General features: G+C 38.0%; 1 protein-coding gene across 1 annotated transcript in view; it reads right to left on the reverse strand.

Annotated features, from left to right (window-relative positions):
• LOC106959508 (X-linked interleukin-1 receptor accessory protein-like 2) overlaps window positions 1–24,271 on the reverse strand; it is a 73,592-nt gene that overhangs the window by 42,601 nt on the left and 6,720 nt on the right. Inside the window, exons 3-4 of the mRNA XM_015052128.1 lie at window positions 13,141–13,327; window positions 12,915–13,068 (exon numbers count right to left, since the gene is read on the reverse strand). Coding sequence (XP_014907614.1) covers window positions 12,915–13,068; window positions 13,141–13,327 — 341 coding nt within the window. The remainder of the gene's footprint in view (window positions 1–12,914; window positions 13,069–13,140; window positions 13,328–24,271) is intronic.

Raw genomic sequence — 24,271 nt, forward strand, 5'->3', positions numbered from 1 at the left:
GCATTTTAAAGTAAAAACCCCAACAATTCAACGTTTGTGTTTTTTTTTTTTTTTTTTTTTATCCAGACGGCTTCCAGCGCCGCCCCTGCAATGGTATGGCGACCCCCCTAGGGGCGTGCCCCACAGTTTGGGAACATCTGGTATAAACGCTCATACTAAACTTTTACTAATGCTGGATCATCACAACTTCATCTTATTTGGATTTACTCATTAGGAAGAGATCAACCAACACAAAGTGGTACATAGACACAATGAATATTATTGTTTATAACTGGACGGCAAAAACAAGATTCTTTTACTTGCCATCCATAGCTGCACTGTCACTATAAAACAATTCTGTTAGAAGAAATGAAACCTGGAGATGGAGGAATTATAAACTTAATGCAGTGCGCCACAGCAAAGGGAAAAATAATGCACAAAAAAGTTGGACAACTCAAAGCCATTTGTATTCCTTTTTCTCGCTGCATACAGACCCGTTGCTACAGCAACTGACTGACAATAGCTCCACTAGTGTGTCAGGATTCAACACAAAAAAAAACACTCAAACATTTACCACACAAAGAACAGAACATTCAGTCTGTTGCAATTTTATGTTTTCAAGCTTGATGTTTATTTTGCAATCATCTGAACACGGCGGTGGTCTAAAACACAAAGCACATTTTCATTTAACCCCATTTACTCGAATACCAAAACATAAAACCGAGGTCCATCATCTGACTTCAGAAGTAATTTAATTAAATAGAGTAAATGGAGTCGACTTTTGTGTAAAAAAACATTCTGGGAGGATGAAAGCAGTAAAGCACTTTTTTTTGGCAATATGCAAATGACTACGTGAGGCAGAAGTTAAATTATCCTGGACGAGCTCTACCTACAGGGAAACATGGTGGTGGAAACGTCATGTTTCCGTGTGAAGGCATAGTTGTGGAAGTAATTTCAATTCAAGAGATTTTGAATTTAAAATGTTGGTTATTTTGTCGATATGTCGTTTCGATTATTATAATGTTTTGATTAAAATTTATAATGGACCCTGCAATTATCTCAATTAAAAGCTTTAATTCAGTCCCACCACCAACCCTCAGACATTCACGGGGCATACATTCCTTTCCTAACGAAAGTAGGAATATAAAACCCAAAGTGAAAACAAGCCTATATTCCATCAGCAAAGCGAGAAAGAGAAACAGCAACAAAAAACCTTCCTATTGTGGAAAATAATCAACTCAAATAAACGCTAAATGTTTCTCTTTAATCAGGCTTAAAATTACAGAGGACTGTTGCAATTAGTTGGCCTTTGTTGTGTAGATTTATGTTAAAAAGTGTGTGGTTTTAATCAGTAATGTAACAGAATGCATTCACTATTAATCATCTTTTTTATTTTCTTTTATTTTTTAAAGTTAAAATACATGTCGATGGGGTTATAATTGCAACAATCTGCTGTGAAGCAGAGCTCTGGAGAGCAGAAAGTGAGGCATACAGGAACTTCATCGTTGCTCCATTTGTTATATAACTGCATGCGTTATTACGCATCACATCTTACACTGATTTTGTGCCTTTAAGGCGTGTTGCCACCCATATGTGGAGCTGAACTCATGGCGAGGTGAGCCTGCTTCCACTACAGGAACTGTAACCAGGAACAATGTGGCGTAAAATGTGACGAGGTCAACACAAATGATCGGATACCAGAAAACATCTGATGAATAGCAGTTCAGAGACACATCAAGGCTGTTCTAAGGTAAGCAAGGAGCCTCCTCTGTCCATAACCCGGGCCTTTTAAAAGAGATCTTTGAAAATCAGTCTTGTAAGATTACTTTTAAAGCCCCTTTTCAGACATGTGCATAGTTGTAGTCCATACTTGTAATGACATATAACGTTATGCGGTAAGTTTAAGTTGAAATGATAACAATTCATCCATCCTTCCACTTATTATCCTCCCCTATCCAACAGATTCAAGAGTAAAACCCTGTGATCCCTCTACCAATCAACACCCTCCTGCTCAGTCTGCCAGGGTTCCCAGGGTGTTACCAGAAGGGAGATTTAGTCCCTGTGATGAGTTAAGTTCTGCCACGTAACACTTATTATGTCAATACCCCACGACTGGCTAGAGCTCCTAACCTGATTTCTATGGAAACCCTCATTTAATAAACTAATTTTTGCCTTTTGTACATGTGTGTGTTGGACTAAGAGCTGTGTTCATCATGATGTTCAGCTGAGTCAGAACTGGTTGCGTTTAGGGATGCAAACAATTAATCGACTTGTGATTGTCGAAAGTTCCAATCGATTAATTATTAGCGTCCATGTAGACCTTCTTTTAGTTTTGTAATTTGGCTTCTATCCAGAAGAGGGCGCAGCTGGCCGTCCCTTGCATGGAGACAGTTGATACAGAAATAAAAATGGCAGGGCTGTCTCAAATCTGGAAAGATCCGGAGACTGGTGCGAAATGCCAAATGCACTTTATCCTCTAGTAGTTCCTTAAGTTTCACCTAAATAGCGCTCATTCAGCCGAGTTGCTACATGGTGCAGCAGCGTCAGCATGTTATGAAAATATAGACCTTTATGTTACGGAGAGACGGTTGGCCATCTAGAGACAAGAGAAAACGTTTTAAAGAAAATGTCCGCTGATCAATCACTCAGTCAATCAATTTGATCAAACTTGAGATTAACTCATCGATGAGTTACATCCCTAGTTGCGTTACATTTGCTGCTAAATACATGCACATTTTTTCCATGTCTAAGGATCTGTAGATCAGAACTCAGTGCTATATGCACAGTTATAAGTGTCCCCAAGCAGATAAATAATTATGAATGAAATAATTCTAAACAGGTCAGAAAGAGCTGCAGCTGTCATTTGTTAGGTGAGTTGAATCTTTTTCTCTGCAGAGTGTTTGCATAGTTAGTTAGTTTAAATTAATGTTCTAAGTGGGTAAATACTGTGAAAGTGTAGTTCCACTTTCATTATTGCTGCAGCATTGTTTCACATGTGTGGCACATGTAATATCTCAGGTTCAGCTGGACGTAGTATTGTGTGTGCTGCAATGTAAAATGTGTAGGAAGGTGACCTGAAGTCTGATGTGATTGGTGGTTTAAAAAACAAAAAAAAGCAAATCAGCAGCTCCCATTTAGATATTTCCTGGTTATTTACTCATTTTTAAATTAGCTTTTTATATTTGTCCTTTATTTTATGTCATTTGATGTAGCCTATTACCATATGTAAATGTCTTCTGGAAGAAGTCACTTTTACAGATAAATAGTTTATAGGTTAGCTTGAATTAGATATGATGGGTGTTTTGCATTTCTTTTTATCAAATAATAGAAAACAAATCTGTACCACCAACAGCAGTTTCTTTGAGATTTCTTTGTATCTTTGGTCAAAACCAAAGACCTCATCAATCTGACATCCGAACAGATTGGCTTCGTGTCCGAATGAGCGCTCTGGTCACTTCAATGTAAAACACTACAATCTTACTGGGCCGGACACTGAAACATTTATGAATCCTAAATGTTTAATGATGCAGCGCCACATCCTGATGCATGCTTGCTGGTGACTGAGTGCTTCAATATAAACACGGAGAAAGAAAAACCGACAGGGACGACTTCACTTTGTGCTGAATGAGAGAATATATTGGACATCTCAATCACACGTTACTGTACAGTAGAGGCAACTCTTAGCATGTGGCATCCATGTTTATTTCTGACTGCTAACCACAGCACAGTGGATGGAATTAGCTGCTATTGCTTTTACTGACTAAAAGAGAAAGTTGATGCTTAAAACTACTTATAGTTTACTTATTTTGTTTTATGTGTATCTCTCTGTTTTTCTGTCACTTGCTGCTGAACTGAGGGAGAAATAAAGGATTACTCTATTGTATTTCATATTTACTGGTCCTACTATTACCATAGAGACCAGAATATAGATGAATCATAAAATATAGGCCTGAGTCTTCCTGATACAAGAAGGCACACCTATATTTTTTATGTCATTTTATCCATCACACTTTTCTTAACACACACATGCAAACACACAAAGAAAGGTAATAAGGAAACCTTATTGACCACTGGTTCAGAGCTGCCTGTTTGAATATTGTTTTCAATAAACCCACTGCCTATATTCAGCAGAAAATCTGATTCTGCTGTTGTACACAAAAATTTGCAGTAATATTGAAGAAGTCCTTCTGAAGTTATGTTGAGGAAATAAAAAAGAAATTAAAAAAATGTTGCATAAAGCTCACTATGTTCTTGAATTTCCAGCAAAGCACTAATGAGTACGTTATTATTCGTGATAACAGTTTTATGGCGCAAAGCAAAAGAGTAAAATCATAACTGGAAAATTTCTGAAGAAATTTAAACGGGGCCTGTCAAAGCGTGCCCGTTGGTTGGAACCCAGCGTTCTGATGCTAAAAATTAGCATCAATGCTAAGCTTAGCTAACATGTAAGAAATACAATGTGGAATATCAATGTTATATTGAACTGAATCTATTCAGTATGTAAACATAAGTGTGTAAGCTAAAATGATCCAAAACGCTAATGTTATCCTAAGGGCTGTCAGTGGCAGGTGGAGTATGTTGTCTTTCTTTAACTTGCTCCATTCAGTTTACTAAACATAGCTAATACATTTTTTTTTAATGAGCTAAAATGCTAATTTAAGGGAAAAGTCTAATGCTAGTGAGAGGCATTGTACTGCTAATGTTGGTGCTAGCATTAGCATTAACAACATGCTAGCCTCCCTGATGGGAGCTGACCTACTAGCATGCTGACGCTCTTTGTTATAAGCCATCCATCCATTTTCTGTACACCCTTGTCCCTTAGTGGGGTCGGGAGGGTTGCTGGTGCCCATCTCCAGCTATGGACGGGCGAGAGGCGGGGTCCACCCTCTCTGGACAACACGGAGACAGACAGGACAAACAACCAGACACACCTAGGGAGAATTTAGAGAGGCCAATTAACCTGACAGTCATGTTTTTGGGCTGCAGGAGGAAGCCGGAGAAAACCCACGCATGCACATGGAGAAAAAAATTCTGTTAGAGAACAAGCAAACTCCATGCAGAAAGATCCCAGGCCAGGAATCGAACCCAGGACCTTTTTGCTGCAAGGCAACAGTGCTACCAACTGCACCACTGTGCAGAACATTTTTTACAATTTAAGTGATGAAACTAATGATTTCGGCAAACAGAAGCCCTTTTGGCAAAAAAAAAAGACTCAGGCCAATATTTTAGGAAGGTGACAATATACTGTATAGTGTTGGCAAATACATATCAGAAACGGTGTGCCACATCACTTGTCATGCATCATTTTTACCTAGAAGTAAAAAAGAAGTAGTAAAGAGGTCAGTTACTGGGGGACCAGGTGAATTATAAAATAATAAAGAGGGTAAAAGTAATCTGACAGGGGTTCAAAAGTAAAAGCAAAGTACTTTTAAATGCATCCGGCGTCCCAGATACTGTATTGCATATAAAATCGCTGGAGAGGCGAAACTCCTGTATGGAGCAAATATCATTACATCAGACAATATTCTATTGATTTCACAAAGATTTCACACCACAGTAATTTGTCTCCATACCTCTGCTGTTCTTTTTGTTTTCACTCTGGAACTGCATTTATTTCACTCACACAATGAAGCACTCCAGCACAGAAATCCTCAGCAGTTAAATTTAGCCCGAATGCTGTGTACTTTGCTAACACACACTTTGAAACGCTTCTGAAATATGGATGAGATTTTTTTTTTAAGGGTTTCAGTATAAAGAGTGCATGAATGGAGAGAAGGGAAAAAAAACAAGAGGTACACACTGAATTTATCACTAAGAGGAATGCAGAAAAAAGCTCCGTAGACAGGAACAATTAGAACAATTAGCTCAAAAATGTTGCATTGAACAGCCTCCAGATACCAGTCATGTGTTGCATAATGTAAAAAAAAAGACTCTAGTGAATGTCATATGACAGGCAGAGAGAAAAAAAGACAGTGCTGTATTTGCTACAGTTATTTTCCACCACTGCTGTTTGTAGTATAGTCTAGAATTGAAAACACAGCTGTTACTTTTATAGCCTCTTCCCTGCTGTTGTCACAGCAATTCATACAAAGGTTAAAAGGTAAAATGTTATTCACATAATAGAATTAGTAAACAGTATCACAGAGTAAATGAAGTATTTTTTATCTGGTGCTACTATATGCATGCTCACCATCCTCTATGTCACAGGTGTCAAACTCCAGTCCTCTTGGGCCGCTGTCCTGCAGTTTTTAGATGTGCCAAAGGCACAAAACACTGAAATCAAATGGCTTAATTACCTTTTTCTTGTGTAGATCAGTTCTCCAGAGTCCTGCTAATGACCTAATTATTCTATTCAGGTGTGGTGCAGCAGAGGCACATCTAAAAGTTGCAGGGTAGCGGCCCAAGAGGACTGGAGTTTGACACCCCTGCTCTATGTATTGAATACTTTTTCTACAGTGCCGTACAAATTGATCTGCCACCTAAAAGATTTCTTTTGTTTTAGCTTTGTTGTCACTTACAACTACAGTATGTAACTTATTGTTTTTTTTAAACTTCAGTTGTTTTTTTTTACATATTGGTTTTAAAACTGTCACTGTTGTGACAGTGACAATGTATGAGACACATAATCTGTGTGAAAAAAATAAATAAATAAATCTTGAGATTGCTACTATAGCTGTCTGCAAAAATCTAAAGCTCCCGGTCAAGAATAACCAATCAGAGCCAGAGGAGGGTCTTAGCGCTGTCAATCACCTTGTGTACGAGCTGTTCCCTGTTGCAGGAAAACAGTTAATCCATCGCCATCACTGGCTATGCTTACTAGCGTTAGCATTCATGATGGGCTTTGATGTGGGAAAGAAGCTGTAGCTTGTAAAATTGACAACATTTTGGGAAACAAACATCCTAACATTAGTCAAAAATGGTGATGGTAACGTCATAGCAATCGACTGCCTTTTTAAAATAAGTGAACCTCAGAGGTTTGGCATTTGTTCTATTAAAATCTCTACTTTTTTTTTTTTTCTTTTTGGTGGTTCTGTACAAATCTGATGCATCTTACCTGTATTGTGACAAGGACTTCAGGAAAATGGTCTGCACTGGAAAAGTGGCTGACCAGCAAGAGGCAGGTAGATAACTAAAACAATAACAGAGGCTTTCTGTTTCATTTGAACTAATGAAGCAGGAGCCACGCTGTAGGGTCAACATAACTGGGTTTTCATTGATAAATCTGGCTTAACCTACTGGAACATCGAAGAATGGCCCATAAATGATGCTACAAGCTGATTCTAACTAGAAAAGTCAAACTGTGGTTACTGACTACACCTAATAGGACATTAACCTGCATATCAATATCAATATCAATAAAAATGGCTGACATTTTTTTATCATTGTATCAAAAACCACAGGTCTCACCTCTTGGACATCAGAGAAGGATTCAGTCACAGTACATCTTCTGGGTTAAAAACTGCTTTTTCATCATTTGTTTTCTAAACTTGTATAAAAATTCAATGCCATATTGCCCAAACAAAATGTATTGATTGGTGACCGATTCCTGAATTAGGTTGTTTCCCATGAAGAAATTAAAACCATTTAAAACAAAAACAACAACAAAAACAGTAATCTCCACTTCATCTTGTACGTTTGATCTATTTTTTTAATCACCACTTGATCTTTTCATGTTTTTGTTTTTTTAAGTTGCCATGGTAAACCACTAATCCTGCTTCAAACTGAACGACCCCTAGGCGTTAGTAAAACTTGGGTATCTCAGAGCAAATGGACAGAACAAGTACATGAATTCAGTATTTATATCTCACAACACAGAATGCATTATTCACATAATCAGCTCACTGCTGATTACACAAAGGAAAAGACTGTTTGGTTTGATTCTACAGCTCTCACAGTAACAAAAAAGCCTTTAGTCAAAACAGAGAAAAAAAAATTGCATGTATGTGGAGTTTTTCACAACACTTTTTAGAGTATTACATTGTTTACATTAGTTTGATGATGATGATGATGATGATGATGATGATGTCCCTAATAACTTACTTGCATTTTTCCTGACTGCTACAGATATTTGGATCCAAAGCTGCTGGATGACCTTGATAAAATACTACAAAGGTTGAAAAAGTTTGATAGTGATCTGGCAAGGCATCGCCTGAAACGTTTAAAGCTTTAAGAGATATTCCTGAGTTAAAACATACAGCCACAGTCTTCAATAAAGTGCTGTCCTGCTTCTGTTAACAGTATTTTAATGTACAGTGAGGTCGGGTAAATGCAAAAAGAAGACGTGACATTTCAAAATCTTCCTCATTTCATGACGAAATTAAATAATTTTGCAATAAATAAAAATAGAAACAAAACTGGGAGCTGGTGTTTGGTAATCATTGTTAGACTACAGTAATTTCACACTCTGAGCTACTGAAGTGTTTTACTAGGTGGTTAATCGAAAGTTGACGCCAAGTTATTATTGCCCACTGCAGAAACGACCAGAAGCTCAGACTCTGTGGAACAGTTTGGATCTGGGGCTGGACAATAAATCAATAACAATACGTATCGCAATATGTCAGAAACTGCACTGCATTCTGGGGGATGTAGGCAGAGAAAAGATATTGGCCACTCAACCTCTGACAGCTAGGCCTGTCACAAAAAAACAATAAATCAATTAATTGCATGATAAACTAAAACAAACTCAATTTTTATTTGCTTGATTTATCGATTTTCAGAAATCATTTTATTTGTTGTTTCTGTCGGGGGGGGGTTTATATTATTTATTTTGGATATTTAAAATGTCTTCCACTTCCAATGTTTAAATGTTCATCTGAATTTAAAGTTTATGGATCTTTGAGAAAGTGTTCTCGCATTGTTCTTTCGTTATTACTATTATATTACTGGGACAATTTATCATCTGGCAAAATTTGTTAATGTGAAAGGCCTACTCACAGCCAACTAAGAAAAGCTGGTGGGAACAACAATTTGTTACATAGCAACAAGCCATTGAGTAACTTGCATAGCAACAGTTTCGGATTTCGCTACCGTCCCTCATAACTGCTTTAAAATAAAAAATGAGATCAAGTGACAACTGTGGATAAAACAGGGAAGGTGTGGTTGTATTTCATATATTTCAAACAAAAGAAGAATCAATAATTATGAATATAGACTGATAAGAAATGTTTATATTGTGATGAGTTTCTCAGCCGTATCATCTATTTGGAAATTTTGGAAATGTAAAGTTGCTGCAGCCAATATAGTCTCTCTCCTCATTGTGAATACTATTGAAAAGGGTAAAAATCACTGATTTTGGCTCAGCAGGCATAAAATGCTAAAGAGCCTTAATCTGATCTCAATAAAACTTCCAAGACATCCAAAATAGTTTCCTTTGACTTCAGCTTTTTAAGAAAAGAAAATAACTCGCTGCACCATAAAGAGCCATTCAATTAGAGCACAATTATTTCCCCCCCGAAACACAATTATGAAAACAATTAGTTTCCTGGGAACATAATTCCGAGCAAAACGGCTTCACAACAAGTTGTTAGTGCTGCAATAAAAATGTTCCAGTTTAGCAAGTCTACACAGGATATCCCCCCGAACCCCGCCGGCTGAAAACAGCTTTATAAACACGAGAGATTACCCACCCCAACAAAGTGTACACTTCCCTGAGGTACAGCGGTTAATTAGAGGGTTGTAAATATTTAAAGGGAACAGAGAAGCTTTAAATGAGGTGCGCCGAGAGTGTGAAATTTACAACACATGTCCCCAGATGCAGCTTCGATCCATTTCCAGGGCTTTTACTTCGACTCGGTGTACTTAACACCATAGCCGAGAGCGCGTCTTCAGGCTCTGCCTGTTTCTCTTCCCCTGCTTCAGTCTCAATTTAACGTTGAAAGCGAGATCAGATCTTTCTGCCAGCAGACACAGGATCAACAGCTGAGGGATTTAACTCAGGAGCAGCTGGAAATCAGTGGAAATATTCCAAAAAAATGTTTGTTTTGTTGAACAGGTGGAAAATAAACATACACTTAATATTTGTCTTGTATAGAGGACAAAAGAGTCAAGGTTAGATAATAATAAACCTCATTTTAACACATAAGTAATCATAAAATCAGTCGCTGTAGCATTTTCATAATGAAATACTCATTCTTTATGTTCAGAAACAACCAATCAGAGGCAGGAGGAGGGACTTAGAACTGTCAATCAAGTTTGTGTACGCGCTGTTTACACCCTCCCTCGAAAAGCCTGTACAATCAAGATTGCCGGTTTGCTGTAGCTATGCTAATGGTGGAGAAACAGCCGAATATTAAAGGGAACACCATTTATCTGCCATCATCTGTGGCTATGCTTCACTATAAACTGACAATGCCAAGACTTTACTGCTGATTGGTTGTTTCTGACGAGGAGGTTGATGGATGCAGTTTGGCATCCAACCTCAGTTAAAATTATATAGCAGTCACAAATTGCATCATAAAGTTCTCTGTCTATTAAAATTAGAAGCCGAACTTAAAACCCATTTTTTTAGAAAACGGCTTTTGATTTTTAACTTCTAGCATTTTTTGTTTTTTTACCTTTTTTTTATTGTGCTTGTGTTTTTAACTAGCACTGATTTATTGTGTTGTGGTTTTATGCGTTTCATCTTGTAAAGGACTTTGGTCAATACACAGCTTTGCTTGGAAAGTGCTACAGAAGAATAAAGGTCTTATAGCACTACGGTCAAGTTTTTTTTTTTTTATGGAAAAATACGTGTTAATGATAATTTATGTCTAAAATCATGAGATTCTAGCCAAGATGTTTAAAAAACAAAAATAAATGCAGGGATAAAAAACATAAAATAACACTGCAGAATGAGAAATATATAAAAACCACCATAAAATCTATATATCCTTGCATATACTCAATGTTTACATTTTTTTTGTTTTAAGACTTTTTTTAAAGAGATGAGAAGTGAAAACGCCCTTATGTTACTGAGAGTTATATCCCAAGTGAGAGATTAATGATAAAGTTTATTATAACTATTATTAAATTATACTGAGATGTCACTATTCACTTTCAACACTGTGTGTGAGGGGAAAAAATGCAACTGCTGTTCACAATTCTCCATGTTAATTGTATCCTGTTGCGTTTTAACATAAACTAATTAAATTAACTTAAATTGTTGAATTAAAGAAAAATGTTCAGTGAGGAAAGATGTAAAAGAATCTGCATGTTTTCTGGTTCTGCTCTCCTCTGCAGCGGTGGAGGGAACCCGGGCAGCGCGGTGAATAATTCTCTGAAAAATGAAGCAGCGCCTGTTCATGTCAGCTCTGCTTTACAAGCGGTAGCTGCACATCTGAAGCACAGCGCAGCAAAGTGCTGGATGAAAGCAGCACTGACTCGGCTGTGGGATTTAAAAAAGAAAAAAGAAAAAAAAAAGTGTGGTGAAATGGAGCGTTAAATGTTTTAGGGCACACTCTAAAAGGACATTGTTCGGCTTTAACATGTTGCTAATCACGGCGCTCTAAAGCACTTCAGGAAATCTGTCGGTCCGCATCACCGTCGGAGCGCAGAGGAGATTGGATTTACGGGAAATGTTTATGAACTGTTGTGCAACGTAAAAACGATCCTCAAGATGTTGCTGTTGCTGAGACAAACTGACAATCTGCTGCAGAAGGAACAACAAAGAAACACAAGCAGGTGGCAAAGAGCGACCCGGTTCCTGGAAACGTCGGCGCCGAGTCCCGAGGTCACTAACAAGTCAAAGTTAGATAAAAAGTCACGGAGGGTTTTTATGTTTATATAGTTAAATTAAAGAGAGGGGAAAAAACATAAAAAAAATTACAGGGATAAAAAGCTACTCAACAGTTTTAGGGCACATTTGTAAAGTGTGCTTAAAGAAACTTTAAAAGTGCTGAAGTAATGATGAATGGTGCACTGCTGAGTCCGGTCATCTGTCAAAGTAATGGATGCTCTGGAGTTAGGAGAGCTGCTAAACGTTCAGAGAAGGTAGAGGAGTTGTTCACGCTGCAGTTTATTTCATTCTTGTTAGTTTGTCAAAAATGACTGACTGCATAAAATCCATATATACTGTACATGGACAGACAAGTTGGATGGCAGATGTGCTTAAAATACATTTTTCTTACATTGCATTCCTTAACTCAAAGGCATAGACCCTTAAAGGGGCAGTGTTGTGTAAAATTAACTTTGTTGAGTTTTACTTTATGTTATAATGTTATTCCCACATTATAAACATACCTTGAGTGTTGTCTTGATTCTTCCATTCATGTTTGAGAAATCCTTCAATCTCTATGACAACCATTCAGCTGCTTAAAATGCCTGGTTGGACCTAGCTCCGCCTTTCAGGACAAAGCTCTGCCTCAGAGCTGCTGACTTCCTCACTCAGCTCCTTCAGACTAGCTAGAAGCAATTAGCAAACACCTGGTGGAATTGAGCATCTGTTGAGCTCATTATAGGAGCTACGTCTCAGTAGCTTCCATTGACCATAAAATTGAACTGTTTGACATTAAAAAAAATTAATTGGCAGAATGGAAACACTGTAATTTATAAAAAAAAATCCTCTCTTTTTTCGATAAGAAGTTTTTGTAATGGAAATGCAGTTACTGAAACGCTGGTAAAAACTTTAAGTGTTTAATAGAGGAGCCATGTTGTGATGACCTCCTGAAGACGGAGTTTCAAAAAGAGCAGGAGCTTCTTAAAGAGACATAGACCCAATTTTGAGGCGTTAAATTACAAAGTTAAATTTCTTTAACTTTTCTTTTCACTTTGTAAGTCATAGTTGACATATACAGCATTTACATTGATTGTGAAACAAAATGGCACTATGTAGCTGGAAAACACCTAACACTGCCCCTTTAAATAACGGATCAGATCCTCCATCTAGCCTTTCTTGTATTCACAGTGTAACATATGCTTTGGCCTCTTTCGGGATCCCCCAGCAACAAACCGTTTCCTACCTGTTACTTTGAGTTGCGTTGTCCGTCGCACCTGCTTGGATCCGTACTGCAGTTCGCACGTGTAGTTCCCGGCGTCGCCCTCCTCCACCTCAGGAATCCAGATGTGCGTAGTGTTGACGGTAACGGAGCTTCTCCATTCCACTCGCTCACACTCCTAACAGGAGACTCCCGTTTAGCCGAAGCAGACTCCGAGAGAATTGGTGATGGTGCGTTTTCAGGGCCGTACCTTATACCAGGTCATCTGCGGTTGTTTGTAAGGAGCCAGATAGTCTTCGATGTCGGGACAGGTGATCATTTTGCTGTGGGTCACCTCGGCCTTCTCCAGGTGCCGGATCTTGCTGCTGTAGCACTTCCCCTCGTCGCTCTCCTCCACGGTCATCGACATGGACACTTTCATGCAGTACGTCGAATTCCTGAAGAGGTAACAGGGAGCATTGCCAAAATGGTCATATTTAGGAGATATAGTATCTTTGCAGAAGTAAAGTTTTTGATCATTCCCCAATAAAAGGAAGAGGTGTCGACACGCATATTTAAAACAAAGCAGCGAGAAATGGTAGAAAAGAAATAGTAAATATTTGAAATTTATGGCAAAGCTAGACTGAAAAGAAACATTTTTGGTCCTGATTTAAAGGAGTTTATCGTTTCTTCTTCAGGTTTTCAGGGAGTTGATTCCAAAGCTGAAGCGATGCACCTAATGGCGCTGACTACATAAATAAAAGTAAGTTACTTTTAAATGTTTGACCAAACTTGCGAAGCTGTGCGAAATACTTTTGTAGACACAAAAATATGTGGTTAAAAGTATTTTGTAGACAAACTGTAAAGTTTGTCCAAATTCTGTTCCAGGTTTGAACAACATATTTCAAAGGCAGCAGACACACTTACAGGTCAGAAGTTTGATGACACATCGATCTTGAAAAGCATCTGAATCTGAATCGACAGAAGTTATACTGACCGTGTATTTACTTGGTGTCAAATCAATACCAAAATATGCAGCATCGCACACATTTAGGCACATCGTTTATGTCGGGAAAGTTAAATATAAAAACATATTTTGTATACGCAGGCCTGCATCTCTGAGGCGTGAAAGGACTCTTGAATCAGTCTGAGTGGGTTTGTTTGGAGCTGATTTGTTTAGCCATCCAAGGATTAGCCACAGCAACAGTGACATGAGTCATTCCTCCATTTGCTCAAAACAGAAACTGTGTAAAACGGTCTTCATATCATTTTCACGGCTGGAATGCCAAGCAGACCCTCAGGCACTGTTGTGGGTATTTTTTGTCAATTTATGGCCCTCCTAAGCTACCGTACAGGGCATCATGGACGTCACTGAAGGTTTGAATCCACGTAAACATCTGACAAGCTGTTAGCATTCTATTAGCTTGTGATCTCACTCTGCATTTTGCCACAGTGAAGTTACGCTGACGTGCCCTTGAGGTGACTTTAAGTCAGAGGATTAAAGAAGGCGACTTCAGCGTTTTCAACTTAAATTTGGACTTAAAGTCTTAGGTTGTGCTGAAGGTGATGGGGGTTTTGTATGTTTTTGTGTAGGGAGGCTCAGCTTGGTGTTTTCTCCCAAGTTAACCTCGAGACACAAAGGAACATTGATCTATTTCTCTTTCATCCTCTGTAACACACACGCACACACTCACCTATTGTCCTTTAACAACAACCTCTCATCCAAGTGGATCTAAACCACTTATCCCATCAATTGAGTGTGTGTGTGTTGCTTGTGTGTGTGTGTGTGTCTTCCAGGGGGCGCTGGGATTTGGGTCACTGACCTAACTAAGACCACTGAGCATTGAACTTGGAAAGCTTTTTATCCATCCAGCGCTCCCTTTCTCTCCAACCTGCAGCAACTTGTTTTCATCTCCATAGATTGTGTTACCGTTCTCTGAAGCTCTGGTCTCTCTCTCTCTCTCTCTCTCTCTCTCTCTCTCTCTCTCTCTCTCTCTCTTGGTCCGTCTCACTCTCACATCAAGCAGTCCTTTAGGAATCGCTTGAATGTGTTTCGACTTGTTTGTCCCTAAATTACAGCTCAGATCAACTACATCAAAACATTTTGGGTCACTTTACTATGACGGTGTGTCAGAGCCAGTAGAGACAGAGAGAGAGAGAAAAAATTTATTATAAAAAAAATAATAATTTTCTAGAACAAGCAAAAAATAAAAAATAAAAAATAAAAAAGATTGATGAGTTCTAAAAGTCAAAAATGTGCATGAAAAAATTCAGAAATTTTGAGATTGACTTCAGAGATTAACTTCAGAGCGCCAAAAGTTCAACATTTGTCAGAGAAAAGAATCCTGGTAGCAATTAAGATTCATTTCAGAGAAAAAAAACTAATACATTTCTGAGTTTTTTCTAGAAAATTTCTGAGATTAATCTCATAATTTATGAGTTTGAAAAGTGAGAAGTTTGCTAAAAATAAAAATAAAAAAATAGAAAATGTGGGGATTATTTTCATAAATTTTCTAGAAAATCTTGGAAAGTCAAAAAAATATTGACTTCTGAAACAGAACATTTAAAAAAATATGTTCAACTTTTCAAGTTCAGACATCAAATTGTTTTTCTAGAAAATCTCTGTTTTTTGGCTGAATTGTGCTCCCTTTTCTCTATGAACAGTTGGGCTAATACACTGTCGTACTATCCCAATGTGAATGAAATGGAAAAGAACCTTAAAGTATCTCAAAGGTTTGCATTTCATAATTAACAAATGAAAATTAGCTACACCTGAAACCAAACCACAAAACCTCACAACCTTCAGTGTCAGCGCAACACAAAGTGTACATAATCAAACCAAAGTCATCAATTATAACATGGGATTGTATTTTGACCTCCAGATGAGACAGTCACCTGAACAGACACATTCAAGTAAGGCATGTAAACGTCAACTCCTTTGGGTTTCATTGCAAAATCATTTCTTTCTCTAAATATAAACATCGCATTTCATTGATAAAGATAACATTGTTACTAATTGTGCTATAAAATGGTGCCTAAAAAATACATAATTCTACCTCTTTATTGCTTAATTTAAGTCTGTCAGTTTGAATTAACATCAGAAGTTCAAAACATTTGTCAAGAAGTGGAATAAAACAAGTTCTACTGGACTGTAAGTGGCAGGAAAGTATTAAAAAAACTAAAGAGTTTGGCTTATAGCCCAGAAAATACAGTACTTAGCAAATCTCTACAATAAACGGACAGAATGAAACATACAAAAATGGAGGATTTTCTGTCTTCTCTCATCGACCCAAGAATCAAGAATTACACATTAAATCACTTTCCTTGCTTTGATTTATTCTGTTTTTGAACTGATCCAGTGTACAGTCACATGTGTCTCCTACATGTTTCCTTCCGTGTGTCGTTGTGTCAAACCCGCACACATTAAAGAGGAAAACAAACACACACACATACAAAAAGGCATTATGTTTACCTGATGATAAAGCCTGTGATTCAGTTGGACTGCAATGCAAACAACACGTCAAACTCATGTGTTTCCCGCTGCGCAAATCTTCCTCATGGAAAAGCTCAGTCTGTGTGTGGGTGTGTGTTCAGAACACATTAGAATGCCTTTGTCTGGGGAAAAAAATAATAAACGCCACAAACGTCTTGTCATTGTGCAGCGCATTACTGATGGAAAAGGTCTGTAGGCTAAAAAAAAAAGAAAAAAGAGAGAAAATAATGGAATCATTTTTTGTGTTCTGAATTAAATACAGTGCGGTGAGTCAGTTTTCCAATCCACCGCAATGCAATCAAGAAAATATCCAATTTGGAATCAATCTGTGGTTACTGATAAAAGGAGAAACAAACAGTTACTATAAATGAAAACTCAATGTCTTATGCAGTAGGATGCTCAAAATCTGTAATAACTGCAGATTAGGTGGGAAAGAATAAAGCAGCGTTGGATCCCCAAACTCGTATTTTTGACACTATTTGTACTGTAATTGGCTACACGGGAGAAAATCTTAAAGATGAGCCACATTTCAGATCGATTCAACAGTTTCCTTGGCGACGGGTGTATTTTCAAATTCCCTCCGTGCTTTTTGGGGCCTGCCGTTTGGTTTGCAAGAAAAAAACCCACTTCAGGTGTAATTTGTTATGACAAAGTAACGTTTTGCTGGAGCAGAGCTTGCAACGACTGCCCAGCGGAGGAAAGTAGCCGGCTGCCAACCCGGACAACATCATTCTGGAGACGGTAACGTCTCACTTTAAAAGTGGGATATATTTATTGATTTTTTTTTTTCCACTTAAAGTGACGGCCCTTCAAAGAGCAAGGTCACCAAGACGCAGCAGTCTGCATGTGGAGAAATGGTCATGGTTGGGTCAGAGTGATGGCAATTTATGCCCTAAGTGGGTCAAATCTGAAATGAATTGTTCTACTTTGAGCAGAAATTTAGGAGAAAAAAAATAAAAAAATAAATAAAGAAAGAAAGAAAAGGGTGAGTTTTATAAAACTCTTCTAAATCTTTTACAACAAAACGAGAAACAGTATTTTCAGAGCCTTTTTGTTCAGACGACTTCACAATTGAGGCATGCAGGAAAACAACAAAATAAAGCTTAAAAAATATACTGCATAGTTTTTGCACTGATTACACAGTGCTATTTAACAGCTTCTAACTACCTTATTATTAATGCATTGTAGTGCATTAATAATAAGGTCTGATACACATTTTAGATTTTTTGGGATAAAAATATTCAAATCTTTTCCTTAAACTTCATAATCATGCACTGCTTTATGTCCAATCATTTTTAGTGCAAACTAGATCTAATACCTGAGCTTTTTGACCCAATGTAGACTAAAGTTATGAGTTTGGACAACTTGATGTTGCCATTATTATTTTTCATTTATTGATCCATGTTTCTACTCTCATTATAAAATATATTTAGTCAGTTTGTTTATTTTGCTGAGCAGCTTTTGACTGAAGCTTGATTGCTTGTTCTTGTTTTCCAGCTTCCACTGGAGAAGAACAGAAATTCCAATTACATGAAATATTTAAAACGAGCCACAAACAAAATCCTCACATCCGCTTGTAATCTACAGCGCCCACCGCGTCGATAAATCAGGCTCAGCCTCCCTGCAATTACCCTCCTATGATCAGGGCAGGCTGCTGGAGGCTGCGCTGAATTATGGAGCTAATAGACGGGGATGTGTCCTGGCCAGCAGGCAGCGTGTTTATACCTGGATCTCACCAACAGGCAGCGGGAGAGCAGGGACCCCCGCACACGTCCAGGCGCTCACTCAGGAGCGGCCGACGCCGTTCCTGTAAATTACGGCCCGACGAACTCAAAACGCTCCAAAGTACGGACATGAGCCTGAACATCAACTGAGTTCTGTTGATGAGATTAAAAAGTCTGCTTGCTATGAGTTTTTTTTTTTTTTTTTTTTTTTTTTGACAGCTGGAAAATTTAACATCATCTTCAGACATTTATTAATCACGATGGGGGCAAAAGTGGCCTATTTTGTGTAATTAAAGTTTCAAGGTCCTTTTAAGCCGTGTTAAAATGAAAGAATCTGAGCTATGGCTGAATGTGATGAAACTTCATTAAACTCCTTTTTTTGTGAGGTACAATTAAAGCAGAGAATGCTTTTACTTTCAACATGCCTGTTGGTTCAGTGACACTTCATAAAAAAACAAAAAAAGAACTAAAGTCGAGTTCAACCTCCCTGATATTTGTAATTATTTCTCAACACAGCCGGCCCAAGTCATCAGCTGTATGGACCCCCTGCTGGAAGTGAAGGTTAACTGGACAGGTTGAAAAATGGGATTGTTGTAAACAGACAGCAGCTGCTTTTATATTACAAATGTGCGCAAAACTTTGGCAATATTATACTAATGACAAAAACCCGCAACAATTTTGCAATTGTGGTGTTTCCATTAAATAAGAAATGCAATTAAAAATCACATATGAATAAGTTTGTGGAGACTATAAGTCATTAAATGAAGTATGCCGCACCTGTGGTCGTCTTTGTGTTGCCAGCGGCAACGTCCGATTGTTGATCACGTGATTTGAAAAAAGTGTTTCTATTGCAGTTTTGCAAAATACACTAATTTTGATCCATTGAAAACAGCACCTCACTCTAGCGTGCAAACGTTTTATAAAAAAAAAAATTCAGTTTTTTCAGCATTGACATGTTTCCATTCCAGTGGAAGCTGGAAAAAAAGAACAAGCAATTTATTCTTATAATTCCAACTGGAGCCACTTTGAGGTCAATGGAACCACAGCTACCTACTTAGAGGTTCACAGGATAGACATTCACAAACTGTTAGGAAGGTTTTGAGAGTATGGCTGTTTTACCTCAAAAACTCTACTGTTTATGAGAGTTCAGCCTAGCTTGCTAAAAACGAGCTCCTTATTCTACACTTTACTTCGTGCAGACGGTCTGGACCTCTGGTTAATGAGAAGAAATTGTTTCTTGGTGGCGTGCACTCTGTTGAAGTTTTAAATGATTGTATTTGATCTTAACCAATCGCTAACGTTTACCTTTGCAATGCACCAGTGCGATTGTGAAGGAAGCTACGCTATGAAGCTAACTGGAAATTGTGAGTGCTCTAAACTCCCGCTTTCCCACCTCACCCCCACCAGAGCGCAGAGGGACGTGCCAGGCAGAACAACATTTTTGTCAGCAACAAAAAGTCTTAAGCATTCCTCTTACTCTGGAACTGTGGAAGAAGACAATTGCAAGGCTAGTGCCAGGCATGTTAGCCGTTAGCTTTAGCCTCCAGAAAACAAACCAGGATCCAAATAGGAAATGAACTGCTAGCTTACTAGTTCACTTTAAAACTGGTGGACAATAAGCTTAACTGTACATGGGCCATCAAACATATACTCATTGTGTCTACATAGTTTGCTGTAGGTGCCTCTCAGTTTTGCACAGTTACTGGTAATTATGACTTTAAATCAACTGTAATTCCTTTGATAAGAGAACAAATCAACTGTGTGCATCCAGTTGTCACCAAAGCTCAGTCCTAATTCAGTTCAATAAAAACATACGTTATTAATCCAAGAAGGGAATAAATGTTGTAATTCATGTTATGCAATTTTCTTTAGTGTTGCAGACCTACCCAAGGATCAAAGAGTGTGTATATCTGGGACATCACAGAGGAAAACTTTTAGGAAAATAAAAGACTCTCAGCCTCTCTCTTACAGATGTGCATTAGTGTAGCATCAGAAACACTGGATAATGCAGAGAATGATGAGGACGAAACAGGAAGTTGCTACTGTCTTGAAACAAACTATGTGCCCAAATATAAGGATTATTGGTTCTTGAACATCTTTCAACTGCTACCCGAAAAATGTTTCTGAATTCTGCCTAACGAAGAAATACATCTTTTTTTGTTTGTTTTTAGAGTTCTCAATTTTAGGACAGTTCTATGTGAAATCAACTTTTTGAGCTTTACACCATGTAATGATGTTATTCTATGGAGGGGTTGCCTTGATTATTTCAAACATGTCTGAAAAATTCTTTAATCTCCATTGCAACCATTCAGCTGTGCAGAACTGCTGGGTGGACCCAGCACAGCTTTTTAGGCACAGCTCCTCCTCAGCTTCAGTTTCTAGGTTGCTGAGCTTCCACCTCACTTAGGTCCAGCAATAAATAAGCAAACACCAGATGGAAATCCGAATTTCTTATGCAAGTTACTTCTCTGAGAAACACTGGTAAAAACATTGTTAAAGAGTTAATGGAGGAGCCATGTCGTAATGACTTCCTGAAGTTGGAGATTCAGAAGGAGCAAAAGCTTCTTAAAGAGACAGAAGCCCAATTTCAAAGTGTTAAATTATATAAGTCAAATTTCTCTTAAGTCATATTTGATATAAAGCTTTTTTTTTTCAACTGAAGGTAATAAGGTCACTTTGACTGTGCTATAAAATGACACTATGTGCCTGAAAAACACAATATTTTCCTGTGAAAAGAACTCTACACATGATCACAAATAAAGCGGTTCATGAACATTAAGACTCTGCTGAATGTTGACCCAACTAAAATGACTCAGATCATTCTAAGTTTGCCATACGTATTTCCTAAGGTGAAATCTGGATCACTTACGTGTTTAATAAGGGACTTTACAGATCGTCATGTTTGGGTCCTCCTCCTCCGGCCTCCTTTTCTCCCATGTCTCTGCTCTTTCCCTCATATCTCCACCAGACCAGAAAGAATTCAGAGAGCCCTAAACCTCTTCAACATCAAAGTGTCAAAGTAAAGCTTACTTAAAGCTTTTTCTCCCAGGCACTCCTGGCCATGCCAGCAGGAGTAGGCTTACGTTGGCATGAACTGGCACATGTTAGCTCACGCTGGGATGAGAGCGATACCAACGTAGATGGCTGCCAAGTTACTGAGGACTGCCAAAAAACCTTCAAATGACCGCTCTCTCCTTCTCTGCTCCCTGTTTACCATCCACTCCTTCCTTGTTAGAGTCTACATGCCTATTTTATGACCCCGTCCAAACTCTATTTTTGGAAGTGCCTGTTTCCGACTGTCATTTCATTTGACCAACAATCCGTAACTGCACACGTTTAACTTTGATAGTGTGTTTTCTTGTGTGAGAAAAACAGATAGGGGAGCATTAACTGAACAGCAGAACAGAGGACGTTTGGTGTAAACTAAATAGAGCATTCCAGAAGAAGAACCTCAAAGCGACTGTGAAACCTGGAGCAGGATGTGTCATGTTCGCCGTCACAAAATTCACCATGAACTTAATTGCGTAGCAGAGGGTGCTTCAAGAAATGTGAGATGACTGGAAAAAAAACAAGATAACGCAGAACTGGACCCTTCATCACAATATGGACCCAAAATATATCAGTAAACCCATGAAGGACTCCATTCAAGGATTAAAATGGAAGTAGGTTGTAAAAGCTTTACATCATGTTAAAATGTCAGGAGGGTCTTAGAGCTGTCCATCGTTAAAAAATATATATATTTGAAGTGTTGCCTTGATTCTTTCATGCATGTTTGAGAAATCCGTCAGTCTCCATGGCAACCATTAAGCTGCGTAAAACACTTCGGTAGACCAAGCTCCGCCTTTGAGGTGAACAAGAATAAATTGTAAGAGTAATTAAAATGATTTAAAACTTTCGTGAAAATGTGTTAAATCTACAGTACTGGCTTCTTTTTTCATTTAGTAAACAAAATGTAGATGTTTTATAATTTAGACAGCAAGTGAAAATTGCTAAAATGAAACTCAAATCAGATGAATGATTAGTGAGTTTTGAAGCGAAACCAACTTGTTCAATGTTTGCTGTAGATTTTTTTAAACTAACAAATATGTTCACAAAGAGAAGAAATAAGAATAAACTTTGTAAATACAATAGAAACAAACATACAGCCAGAGGTACAATAGAATGGACAAAGTCTAAAAATGAAATCTAATTAAGGAGAGTTTTGAAAATGTTTTTTTTAAACACTATATCTTATCAAACTCAGCTAAAACCTTTTGGCAAATAACAAAGGCGGAAAATATTCAGGCATTAGATGAGTGAAGATGGAAGAAAAATAAACTAAAAAGTCTTGGTTTATTAATTGCTGTAAAAAGTGAAAAATTTACTAGAAACTCAAACTTTTCAGATCTGTAAAAATCATAAAGCAATATAAAAAATAATATTAAATATAAATATAACATAAAACATTTAAAAATTGATTTAATTTTCCCCTCCACTTAATTATGCTCTACTTACTGAGTCTAACACACAAAATCCCAATTAGGTAAATTAAAGTGTGCTGCCTTTTTTTCAAAATATGTGAAAAAGTTCATGTATTATGACAACTTTTGCGACACATTTGTATTTTGTTTATTTCTTTTTCGACCAGACTCTGAGATATTTATTGTTTTATTCAGAAGGGTTTCCATGTTTTCCATGTGAGTAAACATTTGGACTCAGTAGAAACTGGAATCACAATAACAGCCTCTCGCCACCTTTCCGCTGCTCTGATTGTAATTTCAGGTTTAGTTTTTCCATTGGCATAAAGCATCACCACAAACTCCCAAAAGATTGACACATCCATCTATTTTTAGTCAAATTTAGTCTGTCTCATGCTCTGTTAGTTTTCCAACAGAGCTGAAGATCGGACATAAATCTGTGGGCGGCATGCGAGAGGAAGGTCAGATTAAAGATAATTAATCTAACTCTGGTTTAGCATCACTTAGCTCCCAAATCCCATTATCTCTTTTGATGGATTATTAATAAGGTTTATGGAAGACTTAAAAACACATTAAGTCTTCATTTGCAAACATTAGTTTACATTTTTAAAGGGGCACTGCTATGTAAAATATACTTTTTTGAACTTTCCATTGTGATATAATGTTATTCCCTCCTCTAAATCATACCGAGAGTTTTGCCTCGACTCTTATACATGTTCCTTTAATCTCCATGGCAGCCATTCAGCTGTGCGAAACGCCTGGGTGGACCTAGCCCCGCCTTTAAGGACGATACTCCTCCTCAGAGCTGCAGTTTCTGGGCTTTTGTCCCACTCAGCTCCTTCAGACTAGCCAGAAGCGATTAGCAAACACCTGGTGAAACGGCACATCAGCTGAACTCATGATAGGAGCTACGTCTCAGTGAAATGTTGGTAAAAGAAAAAAGCTGTTAAAGGGTTAATACAGAAGAATGATGACTTCCTGAAGGTGGAGCTTCAGAAAGAGCAAGAGCTTCTTAAAGAGACAGAGGCCCAATCTGAAAGCGTGAAATTATAAAGTCAAATTTCTTTTACAGAATTTTATAACAACTGAAGGCAATACAAACTGTACTATACAAAGATACTACATGGCTGGAAAACACATAATACTGCCCCTTTAATTAGATTACCTGGTTGAGCTCAACAGATTCAAATACTGCCGCTCTTCTTTCTGAAATCAAGCTGAGTTGTGACACATCCACCTCCATCCCTCTCTCTATGTGTGCCTCCGTATGTGAGCTTTCTGATTTCCTCCCTGAATCAGTCTGATAGACAATCAAGTGTTCCAGGATGGAGGTCTGGTGCAAAGTCCACCTTGTAGCATCGTAGCCTGAGGGGAAACGGGGAGCTCTCACTGTGTGTCTCAATTTCAGTTTAAGTAATGTCTGTCTGTGAGCGGTGTGTACTGTGGTCCTAATCATAATGTGTGTGAGGAGGGTGTTGAACGGTTATCGCATGCCCTGCCCTCTTCCCCCACTGAGCTCCCTGTACCTGCAGAGAATACCTGCAGAGAAAATGGTTTTTTGTTTTGTTTTGTTTTTCACCCTCATCTGTCCATCTAATTCCATCTTCTCTCTGTCGGCTCTCCTCTGTTTTGGGTTTTGTCTATTTAGCCTCTTTCTCTGCCTCTCCAGTTTGACTACTGTGTTTTTGATTACAGTCTGCGTCTCGCTCCCATCTCCCTATCCCATCC

The sequence above is a fragment of the Poecilia latipinna genome, unplaced genomic scaffold (genome assembly GCF_001443285.1).
Source record: "Poecilia latipinna isolate Pla-1442-1.1 unplaced genomic scaffold, P_latipinna-1.0 Scaffold1088, whole genome shotgun sequence".
Taxonomy (NCBI): domain Eukaryota; kingdom Metazoa; phylum Chordata; class Actinopteri; order Cyprinodontiformes; family Poeciliidae; genus Poecilia; species Poecilia latipinna.